Raw genomic sequence first — 24,343 nt, forward strand, 5'->3', positions numbered from 1 at the left:
TAGAACCAAAAATATAAAATATAAATACAAAAGCAAAGGAAAGCAGTCTTTTAGCATGACACATTAAAGGAAGCAAAACTACATGGCATGATTCAACATACAGCAAACTATGCACAGTAGTATAGGTCACTGTCCCTAATAATTTGTCTAAGTAAATTTGTGAATCATTTTGTACAATGCTACTCTTTCATCTGTGTAGAAAAGGCCAAATCCCTCTTGAATAATTCAGCCAGCAAGGATCATTCACTGAACCCCACCTGGGCAATCTTTCACTCCCATTTCATGTCTACAGCCTATGCCAAAATGCGCACAGTGACTTGATTATCAATGTTTGCAATTCTACTTAGTAAACAAGGATGGTTACTTTCCATATCATGTTCCCCCCAGTAACTACCAGTCCTTGGTTCTGTAAAGTTCTGGCACTTAGCCATCAAGAAAAAAGCCCTGTTTTGTCATGTGTAAGAGTGTTGTTTATAATCTTGGATAAAATCATCATTTATTGATTTAGGTTTCTTTGCAAAAATATTCAATGCCAGTAGCACAGCACCAGGCAGCATAAAAGCTCCGTTGAGCTGTACATCAACTTGTTTAATAATACCAATTAGCATACACTTCTGTCTAGAATAATATCTGAAGTACAAACAGGAAATGTTATTTAAAGCAATCCCTCCAGGTTGCTACAGACATGTACCCTACCAGCGCCCTTGCCCCCATCGTAGATTCTCTAGGATTTTCCTCCTCTTTCTTAGAGGCATCCTAATATTTCTCTCATAGCTGAACAGCCTACAATACAGCTCATTGCCTCACTGCCTCTGCAAAAAAAGTTGCCTTACAACAATTTTTACACTGCAACCTAACATAAAATAAATAGTTCGTGAAAAACAACAGGAAATCAAATTATCGGCAAAATTTTTAAATTCCCCATATAACAGCAGTAATCAAACTGAAAAACCAGGACATGTCACAACCCAATAATGAGTATAGATCAGGGGTAGGGAACCTGCGGCTCTCCAGATGTTCAGGAACTACAATTCCCATCAGCCCCTACCAGCATGGCCAATTGCCCATGCTGGTAGGGGCTGATGGGAATTGTAGTTCCTGAACATCTGGAGAGCCGCAGGTTCCCTACCCCTGGTATAGATGAAACTGCAGGTTAGATAAATAATAAATCAGTTTACAAAACCTGAAAAGGCTGGTTTTTCTTGACTTCATGTTGGTTTGGTTTCACTGGTAATTCAGTCAAGCAAAAGAGACGCCCATCTACAGAGTGTGAACTTCTTGCCCCAACTCTCTGCTATATCCCAGAATGCTGTTCCTAGGAAACAGACTCCCCCCGAATGGTATGTGGGGAGAGTCAGCTCTGCAACAAAATCTTTGCTCCGCCCCCCCCGCCCCCCCATTTGCGGAAATTTGCTACAGAATTTGAACCCTATCTCACCCAAAGCCCAGATAAACCAAACTCTTTCCACCTGGTAGTTAAAAATTGCCAGGCAAAATTTTGGGACAGGACATTTCAAAAACAGATTGCCACCACTAAAGAAAGCCCAGTTTCCCAGTGACATCTATCTCTGCTCTCGAGTTGGAGAAACAGAGAGAGAAAGAACAGGGTTAAGAAGTACGCATAATACATTTCCAATGCACATCAAACCTCTGCCTAGGCTTCCAGAGCTAATGCCAATTTTTTACGTATTGTATATACTCGTGTATAAGTCGACCCGCATATAAGTTGAGGCACCTAATTTTATGACAAAAAACTGGGAAAACTTATTGACTCGCATATAAGTCGAGGGTGGGAAATGCAGCAGCTACTGGTAAATTTCAAAAATAAAAATAGATACCAATAAAATCACATTAATTGAGGTATCAGTAGGTTAAATGTTTTTGAATATTTATTTCAAATAAAAACAGTGAACTAGCTCTGTAAGTGGAAAAGAGGGTCAACAAAAACAATATGGTCTCAACAATAACTTTAAAAGTACAAAAACCTTAGCTCAACCAGCAACCAAGCTAAAACACAAGAGTTAAAATCCTTCAAAACTGGGTTTTTGGTCAGGGGAGGAATGTTTATGTTAGCAGTACCAAGATTTCAGAGTATCTTTAGGAGACCCTCCTGATGATACCACCCAGGTTTGGTGAAGTTTGGTTCAGGGGGTCCAAAGTTATAGCCCCACCTGCTGTTAGCTTCCATTGGAAATAATGGGGGATGAGGCACCCACTTTGGGGATCCATAACTTTGGACCCCCTAAACCAAACATCACCAAACCTGGCTGGTATCAGCAAGAGATTATCCTGATGATACCACCCAGGTTTGGTGAAGTTTGGTTCAAGGGGTCCAACGTTATGGACCCTCAAAATGTAGCCTCATCTACTATTAGCTCCCATTGGAAACAATGGGGATGGTGGCACCCCCTTTGGGGGTCCATAACTTTGGACCCCCTGAACCAAACTTTACCAAACTTGGGTGGTATCATCAGGAGTCTCTTGAAAAGTCTCTGAAATTTTGGTGCTACAAGCCTAAAAACTACGCCCCCTGACAGCCGACAAAGTAAAAACCCTAAAATATTTTTTAAAATACACCTGACTCACGTTTAAGTCGAAGGGGGCTTTTTCAGCACAAAAAATGTGCTGAAAAATTCGACTTATATGCGCGTATATACGGTATACACATTTGCAGCCCCATCCAAAGGGGGAGGTCCAAATCCACTGGTGGGAGGGATGCGAGGCCACACCACCAGATTTCCTCTCCTTGGGGCATGTCCCATGGCGGAGGGGTGACTATGCCAGTGGACGGCTGCCATGGCCCACCCTGGCAGTGGGATGCACTGCTGCATTCCATACCAGTATCCCTGTGCTCCTGCCGTCCGCACAGCAGGGGTGGTCTGCAGGCATGGCCAGGGGAAGAGCCGACATTAGTAGGCTTCCTCTCGGTCATTGCCCCCATTGTGCCAGTGGGCTGATGCTTCAGACGTGAAGCCCAATGGGGGCTTCCTGGTGGCAAGGAGGCTTTTTTACAATATAAGTCTTCCCATGCTGCTGGGAAGCCTCTATAGGAACAGCAGGCCGACATGGCTGTGGCTGGGCACCCACCCCATTGGATGGGTGGGGCTGCCCATCACCTAAAGCAACAGTCTCAACATTTTCAATAGCATGCGACACAGATACACAGTTTACTCACAATTCATGGATTGACAAATTAAACATTTGTAAATCCATGAATTGTGAGTAAATTGTGTATCTGTGTTGCACACCATTATTTTTTCTTTCAGACTTTAATCAGTTAATGGTGTATTATGCCTCCAGTTATTAATGTACAGAACATTCAATTACATCAGTTTTATCTACAACAGGTTGAATGTGCATGACTGAAACTCCACTGCTATTTTTCTAAAAGTGTAGAACAGCTGAAAAACTTCCTAGTTTCACGGTACCAGGACCAAATATTTAAGCATGCACAATTTTACATGACACAGCCTTATGCTTGGATGCTGTGGATCCTAACCAGATCAGGATTTGCTACTCTTTTCACATTATGATTTATTTCGATAGGCCGTCAGATTTATCTGTTCTCCGATGATACAATGAATTAATACACCACAGAAACAGAATGATCTAGTCTAAAATCTACCCTAATCCCTAGACTTCAAGTTTCAGACTACTAATTATTTATGTCTACATTATCCAGGTAGATATTCACCTAAGCACTATATAATGTATGTACACTAAGTGGAAGTGGCTTTTCCTTTAGGTGAAGCAACGGCACTAATTTATTCTCTACCTATAATTCAAAGCCTATTTGTATAATTCAGTTTCCCCAAAGCAATGTCTGAAGTTGCATTCCATTAACTGTTGTTTCAACGTGTGTGTTCCAGTAAAAATTAACAATTCTAGTTTTTCACATTCCTGTTTGCTACTAATTAGTGTGCTATGTCTGGCAAGGATTTAATACCCATATATTAATTTCCTAGCAGTGTTGGAATGGCCCTGACCCCCACATTCTTCAAGTTTCCATCCTTTAAAAAAATCGATTTTGAACACATACAGCTTTGAACTCCAAGAATCATCTTGACCTCACACAAAGAAAGATCAAATTAAAATCCACAGAATAGGGATCAGACAATGCTTTGAGCTGAAGAAGAAGAATTTGGATTTATATCCCCCTTTCTGTCCTGTAAGGAGCCCCAAAGGGGCTTACAAACTCCTTCTCTTTCCTCTCTCCACAACAGACACCTTGTGAGGTAGGTGGGACTGGGATACTTCCGAAGAACTATGAACTGTGACTAGCCCAAGATCATCCACCAGGAATGTAGAAGTGGGGAAACAAACCTAGTTCACCAGATAAGATTCCACCACTCATATGGAGGAGTGGGAAATCCAACCTGGTTCTCCAGATTAGAGTTCACCTGTTCTTAACCACTACACCACACTGGGTCTCTTAGTTGTGTGTGTGTGTGTGTGTGTGTGTGTGTGTGTGTGTGTGTGTGTGTGTGTGTGTGTGTGTGTGTGTGTTAACAGAAAGCACAGCTGCCCCTACAACTGCCCCAATGACATTCTGACATGATCCTAGAAGCTTCAAAAAAAGTTAGTCTGGCTCATTCCGCACACGCAGAATAATGCACTTTCAAGCTGCTTTCAGGGCTCTTTGAAGCTGTGCGGAATGGCAAAAACAGTTGTGAAAGCAGCTTGAAAGTGCATTATTTTGCGTGTGCGGAATGAGCCTCTGAGTTGGTTAACAGGATCCAGCAATTGGGATCCAGTAGCTATCTAAGATGTGCCACATTAAACACTAATGGGAGATGTTAAGCAACTCCCATGAAACTTTCAAAGACGCATCCATGAAACCATATTAACAAATGTTAGATCCAATGACAATGAGGCTCCATTACTTCCAGACATCACATGACAATCTTAAGACTTGGAAAACTGTCAGGAACATTCACTCTGTGTTACGCTGCCACAGCACTAGTAATAGCAACTTCTGAGTAAGAGTTCCCTATGGAGACTCCTCATTGCAGAATACCCACCAAACTTACAATAAATTGGCAGAAAAGCAAAGCCAATATATTAACTTGAAAATTTCAGCCCTTTAAGAGTGAATCACTTTTAAGAATGCTTCCAGGAGCCCCATGCCAAGTGCTGTCTGTTCAAACAGCAGACAGGGGATGAATATGATCACCCTGTGGTAGAGATACTGCCCATAAACAGGAACTGTAGCACAAAACACCCATGCTTTTTCATGAAGGTTCCCTGCCATTTGTTAGCACCAGGATGCTAGAGCAGCTGTAGGATAAAGTTGCCATTTAGGCACGCCCTGGCCTACAGAATAAGTGACTGTACTCTGAACCCTGAGATATCAGAAGTGCTAGCTACCCAATAACATTCAATAGCAAATATGGCAAACTGATGTATTCTTAAGAGGTGCTCTATATTCCAGGAAATAATCTGGCGACCAGAAGTATACTTTGCAATACAGACCATTTCCCTGTTAATAAAGAATAATTACTGCCTAGCAGTAATGGCTTCCTAGCTATTGACAGCATGCTCTTGGACACATTGCTATGTACAAATTCAAATTTCTACACGTTATATCCCAGTTGCTCAGAAAACCAAAAAATCAGAGTCATAACATTAAAGTAGCAAACCTCCATTTCTTTGAACTTGAAACAGTTTATTTTCCTTAAGAGTGAAAAAACAGGAAAATGTTATCATCACGCCTTCACAGAAGTTTTGAAGGACTACCAAGGGGGTGAGATCCAATTATCTTGAAGGTCAAACTCAGCCTGCATGTATTCAGCTAGCAATCCCTGTTCTAAGTTTTAGAAATTAGTTTTCTTCAATTTTTAAATCTTCACACAAAGCCTATGTTAGGGAAGGAAAAAAATGTTTCAGAAGTCAATACTATAATGTCCTTGTTCTATAAAATTTGCTGTATCCAATACTCCAGTGAGGACAAGAAGGCTGTGCTGTCTACTCTATCCAATGTGCTTCTAAGCTTAATGGTAGAACAAAAGAATACCTCAAATTGCTAGGAAACAAACCAGAAAGTAATTCTTAACATTTCCAAGGATTCCCAGCTTCAACAGTAATACAGACTACTTGCATATCTAGAAGGCATGCTAAGAAAATGGGCAAGCATAAAGTATATATGACTTGCCCAGGTCTAGAGAGTAGAAGAAATTATCCATTGCATTGCATTTATTTTGTATTCTGAAGGGAACAAGCTCATCTTGAGATGGTAGTAGGCAAGGCACAATATCTAGGCTGTGGTTGACATGGCTGTGGTTGACATATAGCTTAGAAGGACCTTCCTGAAATGAATGAGTACAAATCCCCCAGGTCAGGTGGTGCTCAAAGAACTTTCTAGAGAGCTTGCACAGCCTTTCTCCATCATCTTTCAGACCTCTTGGAGAACAGGAGATGTGCCACAAGACTTGAGGAGGGCAAATGCTCTCCCAATTTTCAAAAAAGAGAGGAGGGTTGACCCAGGAAGCTATAGGCCAGTCTGTCAGACCTCTGTACCAGGGAGGATAGTGGCACAGATGTTAAAGGCATCAATTAAGGACAACTTCAGCACCCAAAGAATCTGGGGAATCAGCATGGATGGGACCTCAACGGGTCCTATTAGACCAACCCTGTTTCCTTTTTTTGATTGAGTGATGAGCTTACTGAATTGAGGGAATGCTGTTGATGTTCTTTACATGGATTTCAGTGAAGCTTCTGACAAAGTTCCCAATTATGCTAAACTAAAGGACTGTGGACTGCACTCTAGGATAGGTGGATAGGGACCTATTTGGAGAACCACACACAAAGAGTGTGGTTCTCTAATGGCATTTCATCTGAACAGGAGGAGGTGTCCAGTGGGGTGCCACAGGGCTCAATTCTGGGCCTGGCATTTTTCAATATGTTTATAAATGATCTGGGTGAGGGTGTGGAGGAACTACTCATTAAATTTGCTCCTGACACTTAATTGGGAGGAGCAGCAAACACACCAAAAGATATAGAATTCAATTAGATCTAAGCACACCGGAAAAGTGGGCAGATGTGAACAAGATGCAATTCAATAAGCATAAAGGCCAAATTCTACATCTATGTAACAAAAATGAGGAACGTACATACTGGATGGGAGATATACATCTCAGTAGCAGTGTGTGTGAACAAAATTTTGGGGTACCGGTGGACCGTAAGTTAAATATGAGCAGCCAGGGTGATGCAGCAACTAAAAAAGCTAATGCCATCTTGGAATGTATCAACAGAGGCATAACATCCAAACTGCAAGATGTCATAGCCCCACTATACACTGCTTTCGTCAGGCTGCATCTGGAGTACTGTGAGCAGTTCTGGAGGCCTCGCTTCAAAAAGGATGTGGACAGAATGAGCAGGTACGGAGAAGAGTGACAAGCATAACCAGAGGCTGGCAGACCAAGCCCTACAAGAAAACGCTGAGGGATTTAGGAATGTTTAATCTGGAGAAGAGAAGTTTGAGGAAATACACAATTGCTCTCTTTAAGTATCTGAAGGGGTATCACTGAAAAGAGGGCAGGGACCTGTTCTTGTTGGTAGCGGAGGACAGGACCTGCAATACTAGATTTAAATTATGGGTGGAAAGGTATCAGTTGGATATTAGGGAAAAGTTTTTACACTATGGGTTGTCAACAGTGGAATCAGCTACCCAGGGAGGTGCTGAGCTCCCCCTCATTAGCAGTCTTTCCACAGCAATTGGACAAAGCCTTATCAAGGAAGCTCTAGGCCAGGGGTAGGGAACCTGCGGCTCTCCAGATGTTCAGGAACTACAATTCCCATCAGCCCCTACCAGCATGGCCAATTGGCCATGCTGACAGAGGCTGATAGGAATTGTAGTTCCTGAACATCTGGAGAGCCGCAGGTTCCCTACCCCTGCTCTAGGCTGATCTTGCACTGAGTAGGAAGTTGAACTAAATGGCCTGTATGGCCACTTCCATTCTATGATTCTATTATTGGCAGGAGGGAATTCTGGTACCCCTGTTGACGGGGATGCACTGTCTTCACATACTGCCTAGAAAAATCTCTGAAATGTTACTAGCAAAAAGGTTAAGCCATATGGAAGATTTTAATTTGCTCTTGTCAAAAAGCTACACAGGGGTCTGCAACCTGTGGCTCTCCAGATGTTCATGGACTACAATTCCTATCAGCCCCTGCCAGCATGGCCAATTGGGGATTGTAGGATTTGTAGTCCATGAACATCTGGAGAGCCACAGGTTGCAGACCCCTGATCTAGAATCAATGACTGGTGAACCATCACCAAGGTAATTTCTAGACAAGTGGAAGATGTGAGAGATTCTATCCCAACGTTACAAACAGAATTTTAAACCCGTTTCACAGCAAATACTTCCCAGCATGCCAACAATGCACCAAGCTGTACTATAATGACATACTATATCAAATACCTTTCAATGCAGGAAAACCTTTTCTAAACTGAGCTTTTGCAACCAGAAAGCTTATGCTTAATTCTTAAAAGTACATGGAAGTATCACTCTTTGCCAATGTTTTTAAGAGGCAGAACCCTTCTTTAGAACTCTCCTTTTAATCCTCTTATGGGCATGTTCTGGCAAAAAAAAAAATCACTGACTGTTGTGCCCCTGGACAATTCAATAACGAGACTCTGTATTCAGGTGATTCCTTTATTGTAAACAGCATCAGGAAAAGGCATTTAGGCTTCTACTGCCAGAACTAAAATTAAGCACCAAAACACTTTCCATTATACCCCGTGCCCTCCACATCACATAGCACCACCCTTCAGTACCAGTTCCCAAGGGAGGAATGGTGCCCCTTCAATCTCATGGAAAAGGACAGCATGGCCTTCACTTCGGTCAAAACAACCCACACTCCCCAGCAAAAGCTAGCAGGTGTCTAACTAGTAGATTAGGTCTTGCCTGGAAAATGAAACTAAAGCAATGGAAAGATAGCAGGCTCAGGAAGCGGGGAGGAAGAAAGGATCCCACATCTCACCTGGGAGACACGACAGGATCAGGCCAGAACTGGGCAGATCATGACATTGACTCACATATCCATTATATTGCTAAATATTTTCCTCCAACCCCATAGTTTAAACCTGCTACATACTTTAAAAAGGGCTATTATAAAGTTGTTGGGTTTTTTGCTGTCAAGTTGCAGCTGACTTATGGTAACCCCACAGGGTTTCAAGGTAAGAGGCATTCAAAAGTGGTTTGCTATGGCCTTTCTCTGCATAGCAACCCTGGACTTCGTTGATGGTCTCTCATCCAAATTCTGACCAGGGCCAACCCTGCTTAGTTTTCAAGATCTGACAGGATAAAACTACAACAGCTTATACTCCCCACCAAAAATATGCATACACAATTTCAGAAAAATGGAAGAATGCAACAAAATACTACTGAGCACAATATCAATTTTTATTTTCAACACTTGGAATTAGGGGGGTGGAAAGTTGTAGAAGGTGGAAGACATACCTGATTTATGCCTTATATTAGGCACCCATGATGAAATTTCATGACATTTTCCTTTTTACTTGAAAAGCAGCTGTGAGGTGCCACTAACTTGGTAAGTGGAGTGGACGCAAGGGCTTGAGTGAGACACCCAGACCATTTTCCTGCCAATGAGATGAGCCCTTGCTTCATGTGTTATAGCAGTTATAACAGTCACTGCTGAAAGACATGTAAAGGGCATAGTATGCCTTCCACATACTATTTATCTGTTTTATTCCAGGGCAAGTCTCCATCTGACCACAGGAGGAAAGGTAAGCCCACCTCCAAGGAAAGATAAGCAATTGTGCAGATCTACATAAGAAGAGGGCAGACAGAAAGACATTGCTACTACAATATGTAAAGTTGGCTTAACCACTTCTTCACTGTGAGACAGGTGGCTGAACAAGGTCAAAGATACTATTACTTGATAAACACAGAACTTAGACTTCACCAAGCATTTAGGAATAAAAAGTTCTTCACTTTACCCTGATCTATCTCCCACCTGTTGCTATATGGAAATGAGAAACACTTTTGTGGTTATGGCACTGAGAACTTGCAATTTAAAAAAAAATTAATGAACACATTTTTTACTTTGCTTTTGTGCACAAAAGCTTAAAGGATATTCAATGTATAAATTCTTAGAACAGCAACACAGGAGGGAGAAAATATAGTCTCCGTGAGAAAGGCAGATTATAAATATGGGTTTGATCCAATGAACAAGTTCCATGCATGCTAGACAGTCTGTGCTATGAAACACACTACTGATCTATCTAATGCACATGAAACTTCTTCACAGGATCCAAACCAAAATAAATAAGTGTACAGACATGGGTACATCAAGACCGCCCAGTCAAAAATGGGAAATCCAATCCAGATTCTACCCATTTCTCATGCACTTTACAGAGTTTTGATGTCAGCAGAATGATGCTAAATGATTCAATGTGCCAGAACAGTAGACATAGAATTTTACAACAGATTGTAGAACTGACCAATTAAAAAGCTATTTCACAGTCTGATGCATTTGTTCTCTTAAAAGAACAGCAGAAATGATAAAAGCAACACCAATCATTGAATTGGATTCAAGATCAGGGGAAGGAGGGGGCAATTTTCACTAGCTTCCCCCTCTCATCATAGACACCCAGTTCACCATTTTTTCTGGATCTGTGGGTCCCCAACCCCCCCCCCCCATCCCAAAGCAGCATTTAGAAAAGCTCAGTAGACTGCTGTAGGAAGGGGGGTGTAGGCCAAGAAACACATAATTAACTTTATTACAGTCATCATACAGTTGTAACAGGAAGAGACAGACAGAACAGCCCTTATTTTGAATCCATAAGCATCATTTTTAGAAAACTGAACTGATATGCGCGCAAAAATTTCAGTATCGGGACAGATGTTTTACATATAAAGAAAGAATACTGGCTTGGATCTATGATGGTGTTCCCCTTGTGCTTCACTCCTGCTGCAGAGGAAAGCGGCCTCTGCTATGAAGCGTGTTTTCTCTGACACTCGTACTTCTGCTTACGGCAGACCAATATTTTTCAAGGAGCCTTTGCACAAGCAGAAGTGCTACGGCTGCAGAAATGAGTGCCACACTGGAGGACGGCTGCTGGAGAGAAGCGTGGGAGGAGCACGGTCACTGGAGCCAAGCCACCACAATTAGATTCAACAATGGTAATATTATCATAATCTAGCTTTTCAACTCTTAGGTAGGCAGGGCTATAGATGGGGGGGGGGGGAGCCCTAAGTGTCTAAAAAGTTGGTGTTGGTGCATATCAATCCAATTAGTGAGCCGACCAAATAGTGATCAAAAGTGCACTAGATACCATTTTTGCTCAATGTATAAGACCTTGATTGGGGGAAGGGTTTTTTTTTTTACTTTATGAGGCACCCCCATCTAGCTTATTTTTCAGTTTTCAAATATTTCAATGATCATACTGGTATTGTCTAATTATTGCTACAAGGCCCAATATTAAACTCTTCACAATTTCTTGTCATTTTTAAAAGCTATGACAAAACTGTTACAGTATACATATAAACATGGGGTAACTTTTCAACCTCTATCTCTCACTTAAATAAGTTTTACACTACTACTGAGAATCACCCAGTGGCATTTACAGTAAATGAGTGCTGAAAATACTAGGTGCCACAATGCAATTTCTAAGTGTCTTGCAACCTCAACTTTGTGGAAATCTGCTCTGTATGTGGAACCAAGAAAATCAGGCCCTAGACTTGTAATGTGTGGCTACTAATTCTCTATAGAGTTCCATAATGAGTAGAGATACAATTATTGTCTCACTCTGATTTTTATTCTCTCTTCTTGTGAATACCTTTGGATCTGAACTATTTTGTGTTCCTAATAACAGAATGCTTCCAAACCAATCCCCTCCCTTGCATGCTCATTAGTGAACTCTGTGAACAAAGCCTTAAGGGAAACATGCATCTCATGTTTGGGTCTTTGACAGGATTGAGGAAGATCTGTTAATAATTTATTTGTTAATAAAATTCCACAAGCTTTAACAAAGACTTAGAAATATTTGTGACATATTTATTACACACGGACTCTCTCAGCCCCTGAAGATCCTGAGGTACAATAGCGCACCATCAACTTAATAGACTTAAGTACCCCACACTATTAGGAGCTAGAATGTTGGACAGTATGGGCTGCTCTAAACACCATCAAACAGTACATATAAGGGCAGCAGCACAATAAGCAAAACTCAAAGGACACCAGAATCCACAAAGCATTCTGAGGTAAGACCAGTCAATTTCACAATACCATTACTAGACTTATAGAAGGAGAGAAGTTGCTACTTTTCAATGTGTGTTGGCAAAATTGCAGACTCAAATCAAGAAGAAATTTTATATAATAATTGAGCTTTTCTCTTCTACACTAACAATCTTAGATGGTCACCAAAGGACATGATATCCTAAGCAAGGTAATCATTGACCAGTGATTAAATCACATCATTTTTCCCCTTGCAACTACAGCAGCTGACTAATTACAAGTGTTCCACTGGAAAAAAAGACCCCGGTTTTTCAGTATTTGGTATCTAACTATTCATGCCAACTATGCACCTAAAAGTGCTTTCTTTTAACGAAGCTTAGGCCGTTTCCGCACGGCCCATTTATGACGGCCTAGGGGCGCCAAAAAAGGCGCCCCCAGGCCACTGTTTGCACAGGCGCCGCTGCTGCAACGCAGCAGCGACGACCTGACTCTTCTTCCCTCCCCCCAGGGCGACGTCAAGCCGCCCTAAACAACAACCCTTTAAAGGGTTGTTGTTGGGGAGGGAGCGTCTTCCCTGCGGCGCGGTGCGAACTGTGCCGCCGGGAAGACGCTGTCTTCTCCGCCCACTCACGGTGTCCTCCTCGCCGCCTGCGGGGCGTGCCAGAGTTCCCGCCCACACTGTCCTCCGACCTCCAGGGGTCGGAGGGCAGCGTGGGCGGGGCTCTGACGCCCCGCAGGCGACGAGGAGGACACCGTGAGTGGGGCGGGGGAGGGCGCAGAGGCGGCTCCATGAGGAGCCGCCTGCCATCTGCCGGCCTCCGCTTCGCATGCGAACGGGCTTCGGCCCCCACGCCGCCCGCACTCTTGGCGGCGTGGGGGCGGCAGGAGGCCGTGCGGAAACGGCCTTAGATAGGTAACCTTTTGTAAAACATAGTTTGTCTACTAAATGCCATGATGTAACATTACCCATGGGTCAGAATTGACCTGGTGCTGTCACAAGAAATTATCTTTACCTTTCAGATAGGCAGAAGTCTGGCAAACTGAAAGCCTTTCCACTGTGTTTAATGTTAAAAACAAGGCTGTTAATGACAGAATGTTTTGGAGAACATTAATTCATAGAGTTGCCATAAGTTGGAAGGGACTTGATAGCACGTAACATGCACACAAAGCAGGTGGAATTCCGATTTGGATCGAGGCGCCAACACCACCCCTCGGTAACTGAGTGAGTCACACTAGTTTACTCAATGTGCTCCTTATCCAATTGGCACTTCAACTGAGTCATACACCACTACAAACTGGATCATAACTTCTGTGCTCACTATGCTCTTCTCAAGAAGGCCTCCTTAGCATTCCAAGTCCACGTGAGATTAGAACTGCGGATGCATGAAGTAAAACATTCTCCAGGGATGTGCCACAGCTACAAAACCCCAGAGAAGATCACCAAGGACTGATTCTGTGTGCCTTCATAAGCTTTCTTTTCAGCCAACCCTGTGATGAATTGTAGGGGCTTGGACCCTTTTATTTAACAACAGAACTTTCCCAGTTTTCTGATGATCCTTGCATTAGCTACTGATTTTTATATTCTGCAATTACACGGCTTTGTTGCATAATTAGCCAAAGCTAGTCTAGGTATCTAAGAGTGGTGGGCCATAGTCAGTATTTGGATGAAGGACTACCAAGGAATCCCAGGGATGCTCTGTATAGGAAGGCAATGGCAAACCACCTCCACTTGTATCTTGCCTTGAAAACAACAAAGGGGTTTCCATAAATTTGTTGCACCTTGACAGTACTTTATTATTACAAGTTTGTCATATTTTAGTGATACGTTGTATATAAGATCACTTGGAAATGTGATATAGAAATGCTATAAACAAAGATGGCAGAATCTGTGAAGTTTCAGGAACTGAGTAACCCCATCACAACTTAAAGGCTTTTCAGGACTAGCGTGCTACAACTTCATCTGCTTACAAAGATAAACACTGAAAAACATACTGCTTACGCACACTAATGTTTTGCATCTTTCCTAAACATGTCTATTCATAAGTAACTCCCACTATGTTGTGTTGTTTACCTGCAGATAAGTGTGCATAAGGTTTTACCCTTATCACCAGAAATACTCAGGACTATTAAAAGATGCAGCACCCTGAAATATTTTTTTCACAGTGGGATGACAAACAGGTTGCCTGAATCACTCAAGTATGAATGAGAGAACAGCCAAAGCTTTTGTAACACTGTCTGTATTAAACTTTGTAAGACAAGTTCTTACTCATATTTAATGGGATGGGCAAGACCTTGAGAATCTGAAATTCACACCCATAGGAGAAAAGTATCAAGTGTATATTTCCACAGAGAATCCTACCAAACTGCTTGTTCCCACACTGCAGCGAAGACAACATTTGTTAGGGAGTGCAACTCAGCTGCCCTTTTCATGCACAATAGGAGAAATCCAAAACAGCCTGTCGCTAGGGAGTGTGGATGAGGCATATGATAATGTTAATAAAAGAGTGCAGAAGACTGGAGACATCTAAAAGGACAGGAAAAGCAGAATGAGATGACATGGTAAGGTTGGGATGTTACAAATGATTGATAGGATGGAGGTCAGTCAGGTGAACTGACAGAAATACAGGGTTATGTATGTTGAGGAGCAAAGAGCAAGAAGTTGAAGACGAACGGGGCAGGGGGCCCAAAGTCAGAAAAGTTGCACAGGCTGATGGAGACTCACCACTGAGCACCAAAAGGACAGGAAAGCTTGAGGGTACAAAAATACAGTGCAAATGCACCTAAGACAGCTAGGTCTGAGTGGAAGGCACTGCATCTGGGGGTCTTAAGATGGCCACAAGACTTGGCACAGGAACAACAAGGCCCAGATTCAGGGCAGCAACTAGCAAGGAACTCATTAGGGAACTACAATGCAGGACTTCAATCAGTAGATGTAAAAGGCCTGTAAGAGGCAAGTCTGAATGTCAGAATGCAGACAAGCCTCTCTGCAGCAGCTAGAGAGGGCAGCCTGCAGGTAAAGAAGTGGAGGATATGGAACAGGAGCCAGTCAACTGGGTTTGGCCAAGGGATAGTGGACGTGCAACCAGTTCTTGATCTACAGCAAAGCATGTAGGACTGGCAGCATAGAATGGGCCTGAGGGTGCACAGGCACTTTGTCTAACCTGGTGCCAGCCCCCAAAATGTATTTCTGTGGCAACCTGGTGCCCGGCATCCAGACCCTCCCCCCGCCCGAATGCAAACTCGGTTGCCCTGCTGACATAGCCTGTGGGCACCCTGACCGATCCAATCTCGCTCATGATAGCACCTTACACTCAGACTTGGCTGGCTTTCCTGCCAGAAGAAAAGGAAAAGGGGGCGACCCTTGGGTGGGGCGGGCTTGGATTTGGGGCGGGGGGCCAGCGTGGAGGGCGGCCTGCGGTCACCTCTTGACGCGGATGATCTGGTCCCGCATGGGGCGGATGTCCTGGAAGCTCTGCTGGTTGACGAGGCTGTAGACGAGGATGAAGCCCTGCCCGTTCTTGATGTAGAGGTCCCGCATGGAGGCGAACTGCTCGGTGCCGGCCGTGTCGAGGATCTCCAGGACGGAGGGCGAGGCGTCCACCTCGATCTCCTTGCGGTAGAAGTCCTCGATGGTGGGGTCGTACTTCTCGATGAAGGTGCCGGTGACGAACTGGACGGTGAGCGCGGACTTGCCCACCCCGCCCGAGCCCAGCACCACCACCTTGTACTCCCGCATCCTCTTCCGCCGCCCTCCCGCCGGACGCCCCCGCCTCAGGCAGGCAGTCACCCCCCGGTCGCCGCCGCAGCCGCCTCCGCCAGCGCCGCCATGGCTCTGGCAGGAAGGAAGGAAGGAAGGGCTGAGGAGAGGCGGGCAAGGACCGCGCCCCCCACGCAGCGCCCCTGGGCGGTGCTGCCGGTCGCCGAGGCCGCCTTCACCGGCCGCTCCTGACGCGGCCGCGGCGACGCTGCTGCTGACGCGAGGCCGAGAGGCCGCTCCGCCCCTCATTCCTCGTAACCAAGGGAACCGCCAACCAGGCCGCACCTCGGCTTTCCATCACGTGCGCCAGGAGGACGCGGCTCCACCAATCGCCGCTGCTGGAGGCAATTCAACGACACGGACGCCCAGGTTTTCTCCCTCCGCCTTTCCGTCCCTCTTTTGTCCCCACCTCCGCCGCCCTGCTCCACGTGATAGCTTGTCGTTACTTTCCCATTGTCGCCTAGGAAACACTACAGGCCTGCATTTGTTTTCCCCACTCGCTTTGCTGAGACTAAAGAAGGTCACGTGGACTTAACAGACCAACCGCCTTCGGCTTGTTGGTCACGCGCGGCTCCCAACCGCCCAATCAGTACACGGAGAGGGTCTGTTGCCGGTTCTGAGGGAAGAAGAGCGGAATGAACATCCTTTCCCGTCAACAATCGCTTCAGTCAGGCTGAAGGAGGCGCCGTTCACGCCGGGACAGGGAAGCCATCTGGCTGCGGGGGCACCTGCAGTAGAGGGAGTCGATGGAGGTGACGGCTCCATTGGTGGGTGCTTGTGATGGCTGGGAAATAAGCAGCACCTTATGAAGGCTTCCCTGCCATGGCTGGCTCATCTGGGCTCCAGCCCCTGCTCTGTAGGAGGCCTCAGCGCTTCCCCTCACCCAGGCCTTGCAGTGGTCAGAGTGTTGATCTAAGGCTGGCCTGGAGAAAAACATTATTTTAATAGATGCATAACGTGGTATTTGGGAAGAGGTTTATGGACACCGTGCATTGGCCAAGAGACAATTTAGTGGGTTCAAAATCAAACCAAGCCTGGATTCTCCATGGAGAGAAAAATGACTAAACTGTGGCTATTGTACTTTGGTCATGTCACTGGAAAAGGCAAAAATGGTAGGAAAATTTGAATGCCATTGGAAAAGAGGAAGCCCCAACATGAGATGGATTGACTCTGCAGGGGAAGCTACAGCCCTCGGTTTGCAAGACCTGAGCAGGGCTGTTGAGATGGGACATTAATTCAGAAGGATGTTGTAAGTTGGAAGTCACTTAATGCACAGAACACAAATTCCAGGTGCTCACAACATGTAGACTGACAACATCCCTTGGTAAATGTCATCTCTTTAAACATCTGTTAAAGGGAGAACTTTGTTTCTCTTGAGGGAGTGGATAAGCTTGCCAGGTACACCTACTGACTTCAATGAACACTTATTCCTTTGTAAATAAATATGATGCAAAATAATGTTTATTCCTTTCTTTCCTTGATATCTATACATAGATGCCACCAGGAATTTAATTCCAAACTCCTTTGTATTTCCTCCTAAAGTAGTGTGTTCGAGCTTGAAAGCAGTTTTGAAGGGCTATGTAGTCCTGGGGAAATTACTAGTGTGGAATTCCAGGTTACATTTAACAAATTAAAATTTTATTTATATATGTTCTTTAGCTTAAACATATCAAGAAATAATTTTAAATAAATAAAACAATCTGAGGCGACAGCCTCTGCTGAGGTGACTTTCACTTCACATCTATCCACTCACTCCTTTACATCTCTGAGACCATATTAGGATTTGACTTCTTTCTAGTCTCCCAGTGTTTTCTACCTATTTCCTTAGGAAGTTCTACATCATCAAGCCTCCTTGTCACAGTCAGTTTAGCACAGATCTCCAGTATCAACCAATCAACTTGCTGTCTCATCCCCCTTTCACCCCATTTCCTTCTACAACTTACCTAACATTTTAAAGAAACACATTTTAAATCCTTACATTGATGCTACCATGATTCTCACTAGGTAATCTTGGGTAATAACTTGGTGAGCACACAGACTCAACTGCATCTGCAAGATTGTTGTGAGGAAGGTGAAAATGTACACCACCCTGAACTTGAAAGTGAGCAGGACAAAAAAAAATACTTAAACAATTATAGGGGGAAGGGGAGGGACTGCCACACCTTTCACCAAAGTACATGGACACACAACTGACTCCAACCCCTGTGCAAATCTATCTGCCCTCAGGAATCTTGCAGTACCTTGAAGAGTAACAAGGCTTTCTCAGATGCAACAAATGGTATCTTCCTTCAGCAGTCATTTATGATCAAAAATTTAGTACGATTGGTATAGTGTTCATTTTCATGGGTTAGACCCATCAGATGTAATGAGTGGATCTTCATTAGGCTGTAATTTAACATGGTAGGCTTGAGAGAAACAAACAGCGTGGTCAAGGGGTCATGAAATGTAGGACATATATAACTAGAAATCTAATCAAGAAAAATGGAGGCTATTCTATCATTACTCTAAGTTAATTAATACTTATTATTGGTGAGAGTCCTAGAGTTTGCTGGGACTGTATATTTATCTTGTACCTTTATCCCACTCTTCCTCTAAGGAGATCAGGGCAGGTCACACAGTTCTTTCTCCCATTTTTTGCCTCACAACAATCATGTGAGGTAGGTCAGGTTGAAAGATTGGCCCTCAGCCACCCAAAGAGCTAAGTGGCAGAATGAGAATTTGAATCTTAGGGCTTTCGGTTGCAAGCAGAGTGAGCAGCGTCTGAGCGTGAGCTCAGGAATCACCCATGTTTTGTTTCCCACTGTCCAAGATTCCCTTAATGTCTGGGATATCTAGGGAGTGGATTTTGCTCCCTTCCTGGACTGAGGGAAGACAGCAGAGCATCAAAGTTCTTTTCAGCCACCCACGGAGGCTGAAAGAAACCTCTGGGAAAAGCCCACACTGGTGGCAGCTGAAAGCCTGTGGTGACAGACATTATACACTTGCCAAGCACAGGTGAGCATTGAAGTTTGCTGCATTTTGCAACACCTTTGAACTGGTTGGAGCTAGGGAAGAGACTTACTTGTCAAAAGCAACATGAAGCACTAGCAAAAGTAAATAAGTGGGTGCCAGTGTCGAAAGGGAAACGAAAGAAAAGCTTGAGTTGCAATAAAGTCTGTCTAAGCTGCAGTGCCAGAGAATAAAAGCAGCTGAAGTCGAGCAGAGCAGCGTAACATCTTGACTGCAATTTAAAGCAGAGAGTTTTTTGGAGTTTATGTGTTTTAAGCTTTGTCTAAGGAAGTATTGTAAAGGGGTCTGAGGGCTTGGAGAGATGCGTAACAAAGGAAAGCAACAGAAACTGTGTTTACTATCTTAACTAAGAAGATTAGTGCATTGCTCTGTTAAAACTGAGTAGTGAAAAGTAAAATGTCTAAGTTAAGAAAAAACAGCATAGAAAATGACTCCAAAGAAGACCAAATACCAGCAATGATGTCAGTCATGCAAAAGGAATCTATGGAGTGTTTTGCTAATTTAGAAGGGAAACTGGCAAAGTTTGATGATTGCTTTAGTAAACTGGAAGGAGAGATGGCAGAAATTCAGAAAGAAATTGCACTTATAAAGAGAATTGAAAATAAAGTGGAGAATACGAGTCAAGACTTTCAAAACATTAAGGACAATCAAAATAGGACAGAGAGAAGGTTATCTGCTGCCAGTAAAGAAATGGAAAAGATGACAAATTACATTGCTTTGATAGAATTGTACCAGAAACAACATATATTATGTTTTTGTGATGTCCCAGAAAAGGAGGGAGAAAATATAAGATGCTAGAAGATTTTGCAAGATATTTAGATGTAGAGGAAGATGTGATTGAAGAAGACATAACTAAAGCGAATTCTGCATGGGCTGTATACAGCAGAGTGGGGGCGGTAAAAACACTGTTGTGGGGGCGGACTTTGCACTGCTGCTGGAGCGCAGATGCAGTGGCATATTCTCCCCACAATGGCCAAACTAGTGAGTCATTTGAAAAATGCCAGCCTCCATCCGCAGCCGAGTGAACTGCATCGGTTGAACGCCAGCATTTTCCCCGCGCTGCCCTAGGTCCTCTCTTACCTCCTCTCAGCAGCCAGTGCTCTGCAGAGCCCAGGGGATGTGCCTCCTGGCCTCCGACCCTGGAGGAATCGCCATGGTCACAGGGGCGTGTTCCCAAAACTCTGCAACATGATGGTAAAGCTGAAAGGAGGTAAGAGCGGCAGGTCCCATGTGAAGGCGGCCCTGCAAGTGGCTGATGCTCTTGAAATATCATAATCTTGAAATATCATGGCAAAAACACCATCCCCAGGGAGCTGTTCGCACAAGGGGGCGCAGCTGCTGTGCAGCCGCGCCGCCCTCGCGCCTCCCGAGCGGTGCGAAGCCGCCGTTTTCTGACCTCGCTTCCCCAGCAAGGTTTACGGAAAACAGCAGCTTCGAGCCGCTGCCGTGCGAACGGCAGCGGCTCAAAGGCAGCCTCCCTCCCCCCTTTTAACTTTTGATCTACCATCGCTGCGGCCGTCCAGCGCGTCACTGAGGCCTGGGGACACGCCCCCCCTGCCCTGAAACGCTGGACGGTCGCACAGGGCAGGGGGGGCATGTCCCCAGGCCTCGGCGACGTGCCGGACGGCCGCAGCGATGGTAGGTCGACCGGGCGACGGCACTCTGTGGCGCCGTCTTCCCGGTTGTTTTTGGGACGGTTCGTGTGAACGGTCCCAGGGGGGTTGGGTCGGTGTCGTGTGTGCCGACCTAACCCCAATCGTGGCCGTGCGGAAACGGCCTTAGTCTGCCATGAACAAACATACAGCCTGTTCTCTGTCCATTAACTCCTTTGTTGAGCCCTTCTACCACCCGCCAGCTTCATAATTTGACGATTTAAATCTATATTCCACAACAAGCAAACATAACATTCATGAATGTTGAGAAGATGGGTTCATGCTCCTGATTTATCATGAAACTCACTGGTTTGCAAGCCCCTCCCTCAGTTTGATAGACCACTTAAGATTCTTCTGAGGGTAATCGGAAGAAAGACTTTTAACATGCCTTGGAAGTGGGACATAGGAGCAGAAAGGGAAGGTGGTGTGTGTATAAAAACCACCCGGCTCAACACATACGTCTGAGTGTTGTCTATAATAATATTCTTTATTGAGCGACTGAATACTAGGTGCTACACAGAAGAGATCAGAGTTTGCCCCCAAAAGATTGCAGTCTAATAATAATTACAATCTGGAAGCACAGAATGATGTAGTTAAAACCATGGCAACCTAGTCATAGATTAGCTGAACAAGATGAGTCTCCAGATTCCTTATTTTTACATAGCGAAAGAAAACAAGTGTTCTGTTTCCGTGAGGGCTAACTCAGTCGTGTACACCATTATTCCATTGCTTGTATATAAATCAATTGCTCATTTGATTTAAGGGCCCTAATTTACTGGGTGTGTCAAGTAAATGAGGTAAAAGTGTTTCTTTTTGTTGCTGTTGAAGGGGGAGGATTGCTGAAGGAGCAGTTTTGTTTCAAAGTCAGGGATGTACCTGTGCAGATGTTATTGTCACAGCTGATACAGGTTTTCTAAATATTCAAAAACAGCTTTTCCAGCTGTGTGAGAGGCAGTTTGTGGGCAATGACAATTCTAAGAATACTAAAAGTAGCAATCAGATTACATTCACAGCATTCAGGGGGTCTCTTGATGTTTTCCATTATATTCTGGCCAATTTTTTCACATTGTAGATATAATTGTTAAATTCTTGTCTGTCTTAGTTTAGCATCCCCCCAAAGTAGTTGCCACTTGCTGTTCTTAACAAAACACTGACCAGCTTTTGCCCCCAACTGTTGATTTACACATTGTCCTTCTGCACTGATTACTGAATGGAAAGAGTAATGCTTTGGGTTAGAGATACCTTTTAGCGTGATACAGGGACCAGTGTGAACTAAGGAACATAAGGGACATTTGAAACATGAATGAATTTAATATGACCAAAGCTTACTTTATCAAATGCATGGAATGGCCAGAGGTGGTACCTGTATGTGTGTATGATGGTGGAAAGTGTGGTCAAGGGACTTGGCATCTAAGGAATCTAAAGCAGAAATTTTAACAAGGACTTTGTCATATCATAATCCAGTAAGTCTGCCATGTGAAAGAAAACTAGTACTTTTAGATGAAGACTAAATGAATCTTCAGAAGAATTCAGTTGCTCAGGACTGTAAGAAAAAACTGAGAAATGTATTGTCGAAGGTTTTCACGGCCGGAATCAGTAGGATGTTTTGGGTTTTCTAGGTTGTATGGCCATGTTCCAGTAGTATTTTCTCCTGCGACTGGCATCTTCAGGAGAAAATACTACTGGAACATGGCCATATAACCCAGAAAACCCACAACAAACTGATACATTTTTGAATTTAATTTAAATAATGGTTCAGACTTGAGAATGGGGAAGGGGCAATATGCTGAAATCGAATAAACAACAACAACAACAATAATAATAATGGGAAGCAAGTAAAGCTTATATGAGAGGATACTGTATTTGATACAAGATAATTCTGGGCTTCAGAAAAACAGACAAGAGAAAATTCAGAAAGTTTTAGAGGAGATTAAAAGAAAAGAGGAGGAATTGAAAAAAATATACTTGAGGTAAAATTATTTTATAACAAATTAACATTTTACAACAGGTAACCGAATTAACAGTAAGAGAAACAGAAATAAAAATGAACAAAAAGCACAAGAACTTTGAATTTGCAAATAAGCCAGGAAAATAGTTAGCTTATAAATTGAGAAAAGAAAAAGGAAATGATTTTGAAATTACAAAAAGGGGATAATATTCTGACAGAAAATATGTCATTAAAAATATTTTTAACTATTATACAAATTTATATAAAGGACAAAAGATTCCATTTATATAAATATATAAAATTACTATTTTAGGTTTGATATATCACAATCTACCTAAGATTACAGAAGAACAGAGACATGTTATGAATAGTAATAAAAGTAAAGGAGATGGAGGCTATAATAAAAATTAAAGCAGGAAAGATTCCTGATTTGAATGGATTTTCAGAAATTTTACAAAATTTTACAAAATCTTTGCAAAATGCAATGAATTCCATAGTGCAAGGAGAAAAGATGCTGGATTCATGGAAAGAAACTGATATAACATTATTAGCTAAAGGAGGACAAGACTTCATTTTAACAAGGCATTATAGATCATTATCTTCATTGAATAATGACTATAAGCTTGTGATAATTTTTGCTGATAGACTCAAAATAGTATTGCACAAAGTTATTCATGGTCAGTGCTGTTAGAGTTAGTGGGGATGGCTAACTTGCTTTTTTGATTAGAGAAAATAACTTATCTAAATTCTTGGATAATTGGAAACCCCTGATAGATTTTTTTGTGTAAAACAGAAAAAATAAGTTGATGATTTGTGAATTTGAGGAATAGAAGATTAAGAAAAAGATGTAACAAGAAAAGTGTGAAACTTATTAATAATTATTATTAAGAATTAATTTTATAATGGTAATTAGACAGCAAGTAGTAATTTATTAAGTGTATTAATACTCAGTACAGACAAAATTGGGAGCACTTATTAAATGTAATTTCTGTATTCTTTTTTGTTTGTAAGCTTTTTAAGTTTTAATAATAAACTTTTTAAAAAAGTGTCGTCAAGTCACAGCTGACTTATGGCAACCTCGTAGGATTTTCAAGGCAAGAGATTTTCAGAAGTGGTTTGCCATTCCTGCCTTGTGTGAACTGAGAGAGTTCTGAGAGAACTGTGACTGGCTCAAGGTCACCCAGCTGACTTCATGTGGAAGGGTGGGGAATCAAACCCGCTTCTCCAGATTAGAGTCCTCTGCTCTTAACCACTACATGATGCTGGCTCCCCAAGTATACACACACATAAAGGTTATGCACAGGATAACGTTCCACATTCTTCACTTATCAGGTCTGGAAGTCTAGAGCCAGGTAGGAAGGCAAATCAGTGACTCAGTAAACTTTAGACTTGGCTGCTCAAAGCATCAGTGTTCAGACTTAGTCAGAGGTTCTTTAAGGCCAAAAGGGACCTAATTGCTAACTCATGCCATTGGATACCCTGCTGGTTTAAAGGATCAAAACCCTCAAGGTCGTGGGCATGGTGATGCTGAAGAATTCAGGCCTACTCTTCTCTCTGCTTCTAAAGGCCAACGTGCACATAACAGCGGGAGATCTGTGAGTGGCTCCAGCACCATCTACATTTTAAATTGCTGCTTCAGATTGGAGCTACTTCATGGGGTGGGGCATTTAAAATGTGTTTCCATAATCTGAACAGGCTTTTTTGGAAATATTTCTGTTCCCTGGGGGGGACATATTCAGATGCCATACCTAAATATTTTCCTCTGCAGGGCATACA

General features: G+C 43.3%; 1 protein-coding gene across 1 annotated transcript in view; it reads right to left on the reverse strand.

Annotated features, from left to right (window-relative positions):
- LOC125431015 (ras-related protein Rap-2a) overlaps positions 1-16,405 on the reverse strand; it is a 29,575-nt gene extending 13,170 nt beyond the window's left edge. Inside the window, exon 1 of the mRNA XM_048493486.1 lies at positions 15,624-16,405. Within this exon, the coding sequence (XP_048349443.1) occupies positions 15,624-16,207 (584 nt within the window). The 5' untranslated portion in view covers positions 16,208-16,405. The remainder of the gene's footprint in view (positions 1-15,623) is intronic.
- Between the last annotated feature and the right edge of the window lie 7,938 nt (positions 16,406-24,343).

The sequence above is a fragment of the Sphaerodactylus townsendi genome, linkage group LG04, assembly GCF_021028975.2.
Source record: "Sphaerodactylus townsendi isolate TG3544 linkage group LG04, MPM_Stown_v2.3, whole genome shotgun sequence".
Classification (NCBI taxonomy): domain Eukaryota; kingdom Metazoa; phylum Chordata; class Lepidosauria; order Squamata; family Sphaerodactylidae; genus Sphaerodactylus; species Sphaerodactylus townsendi.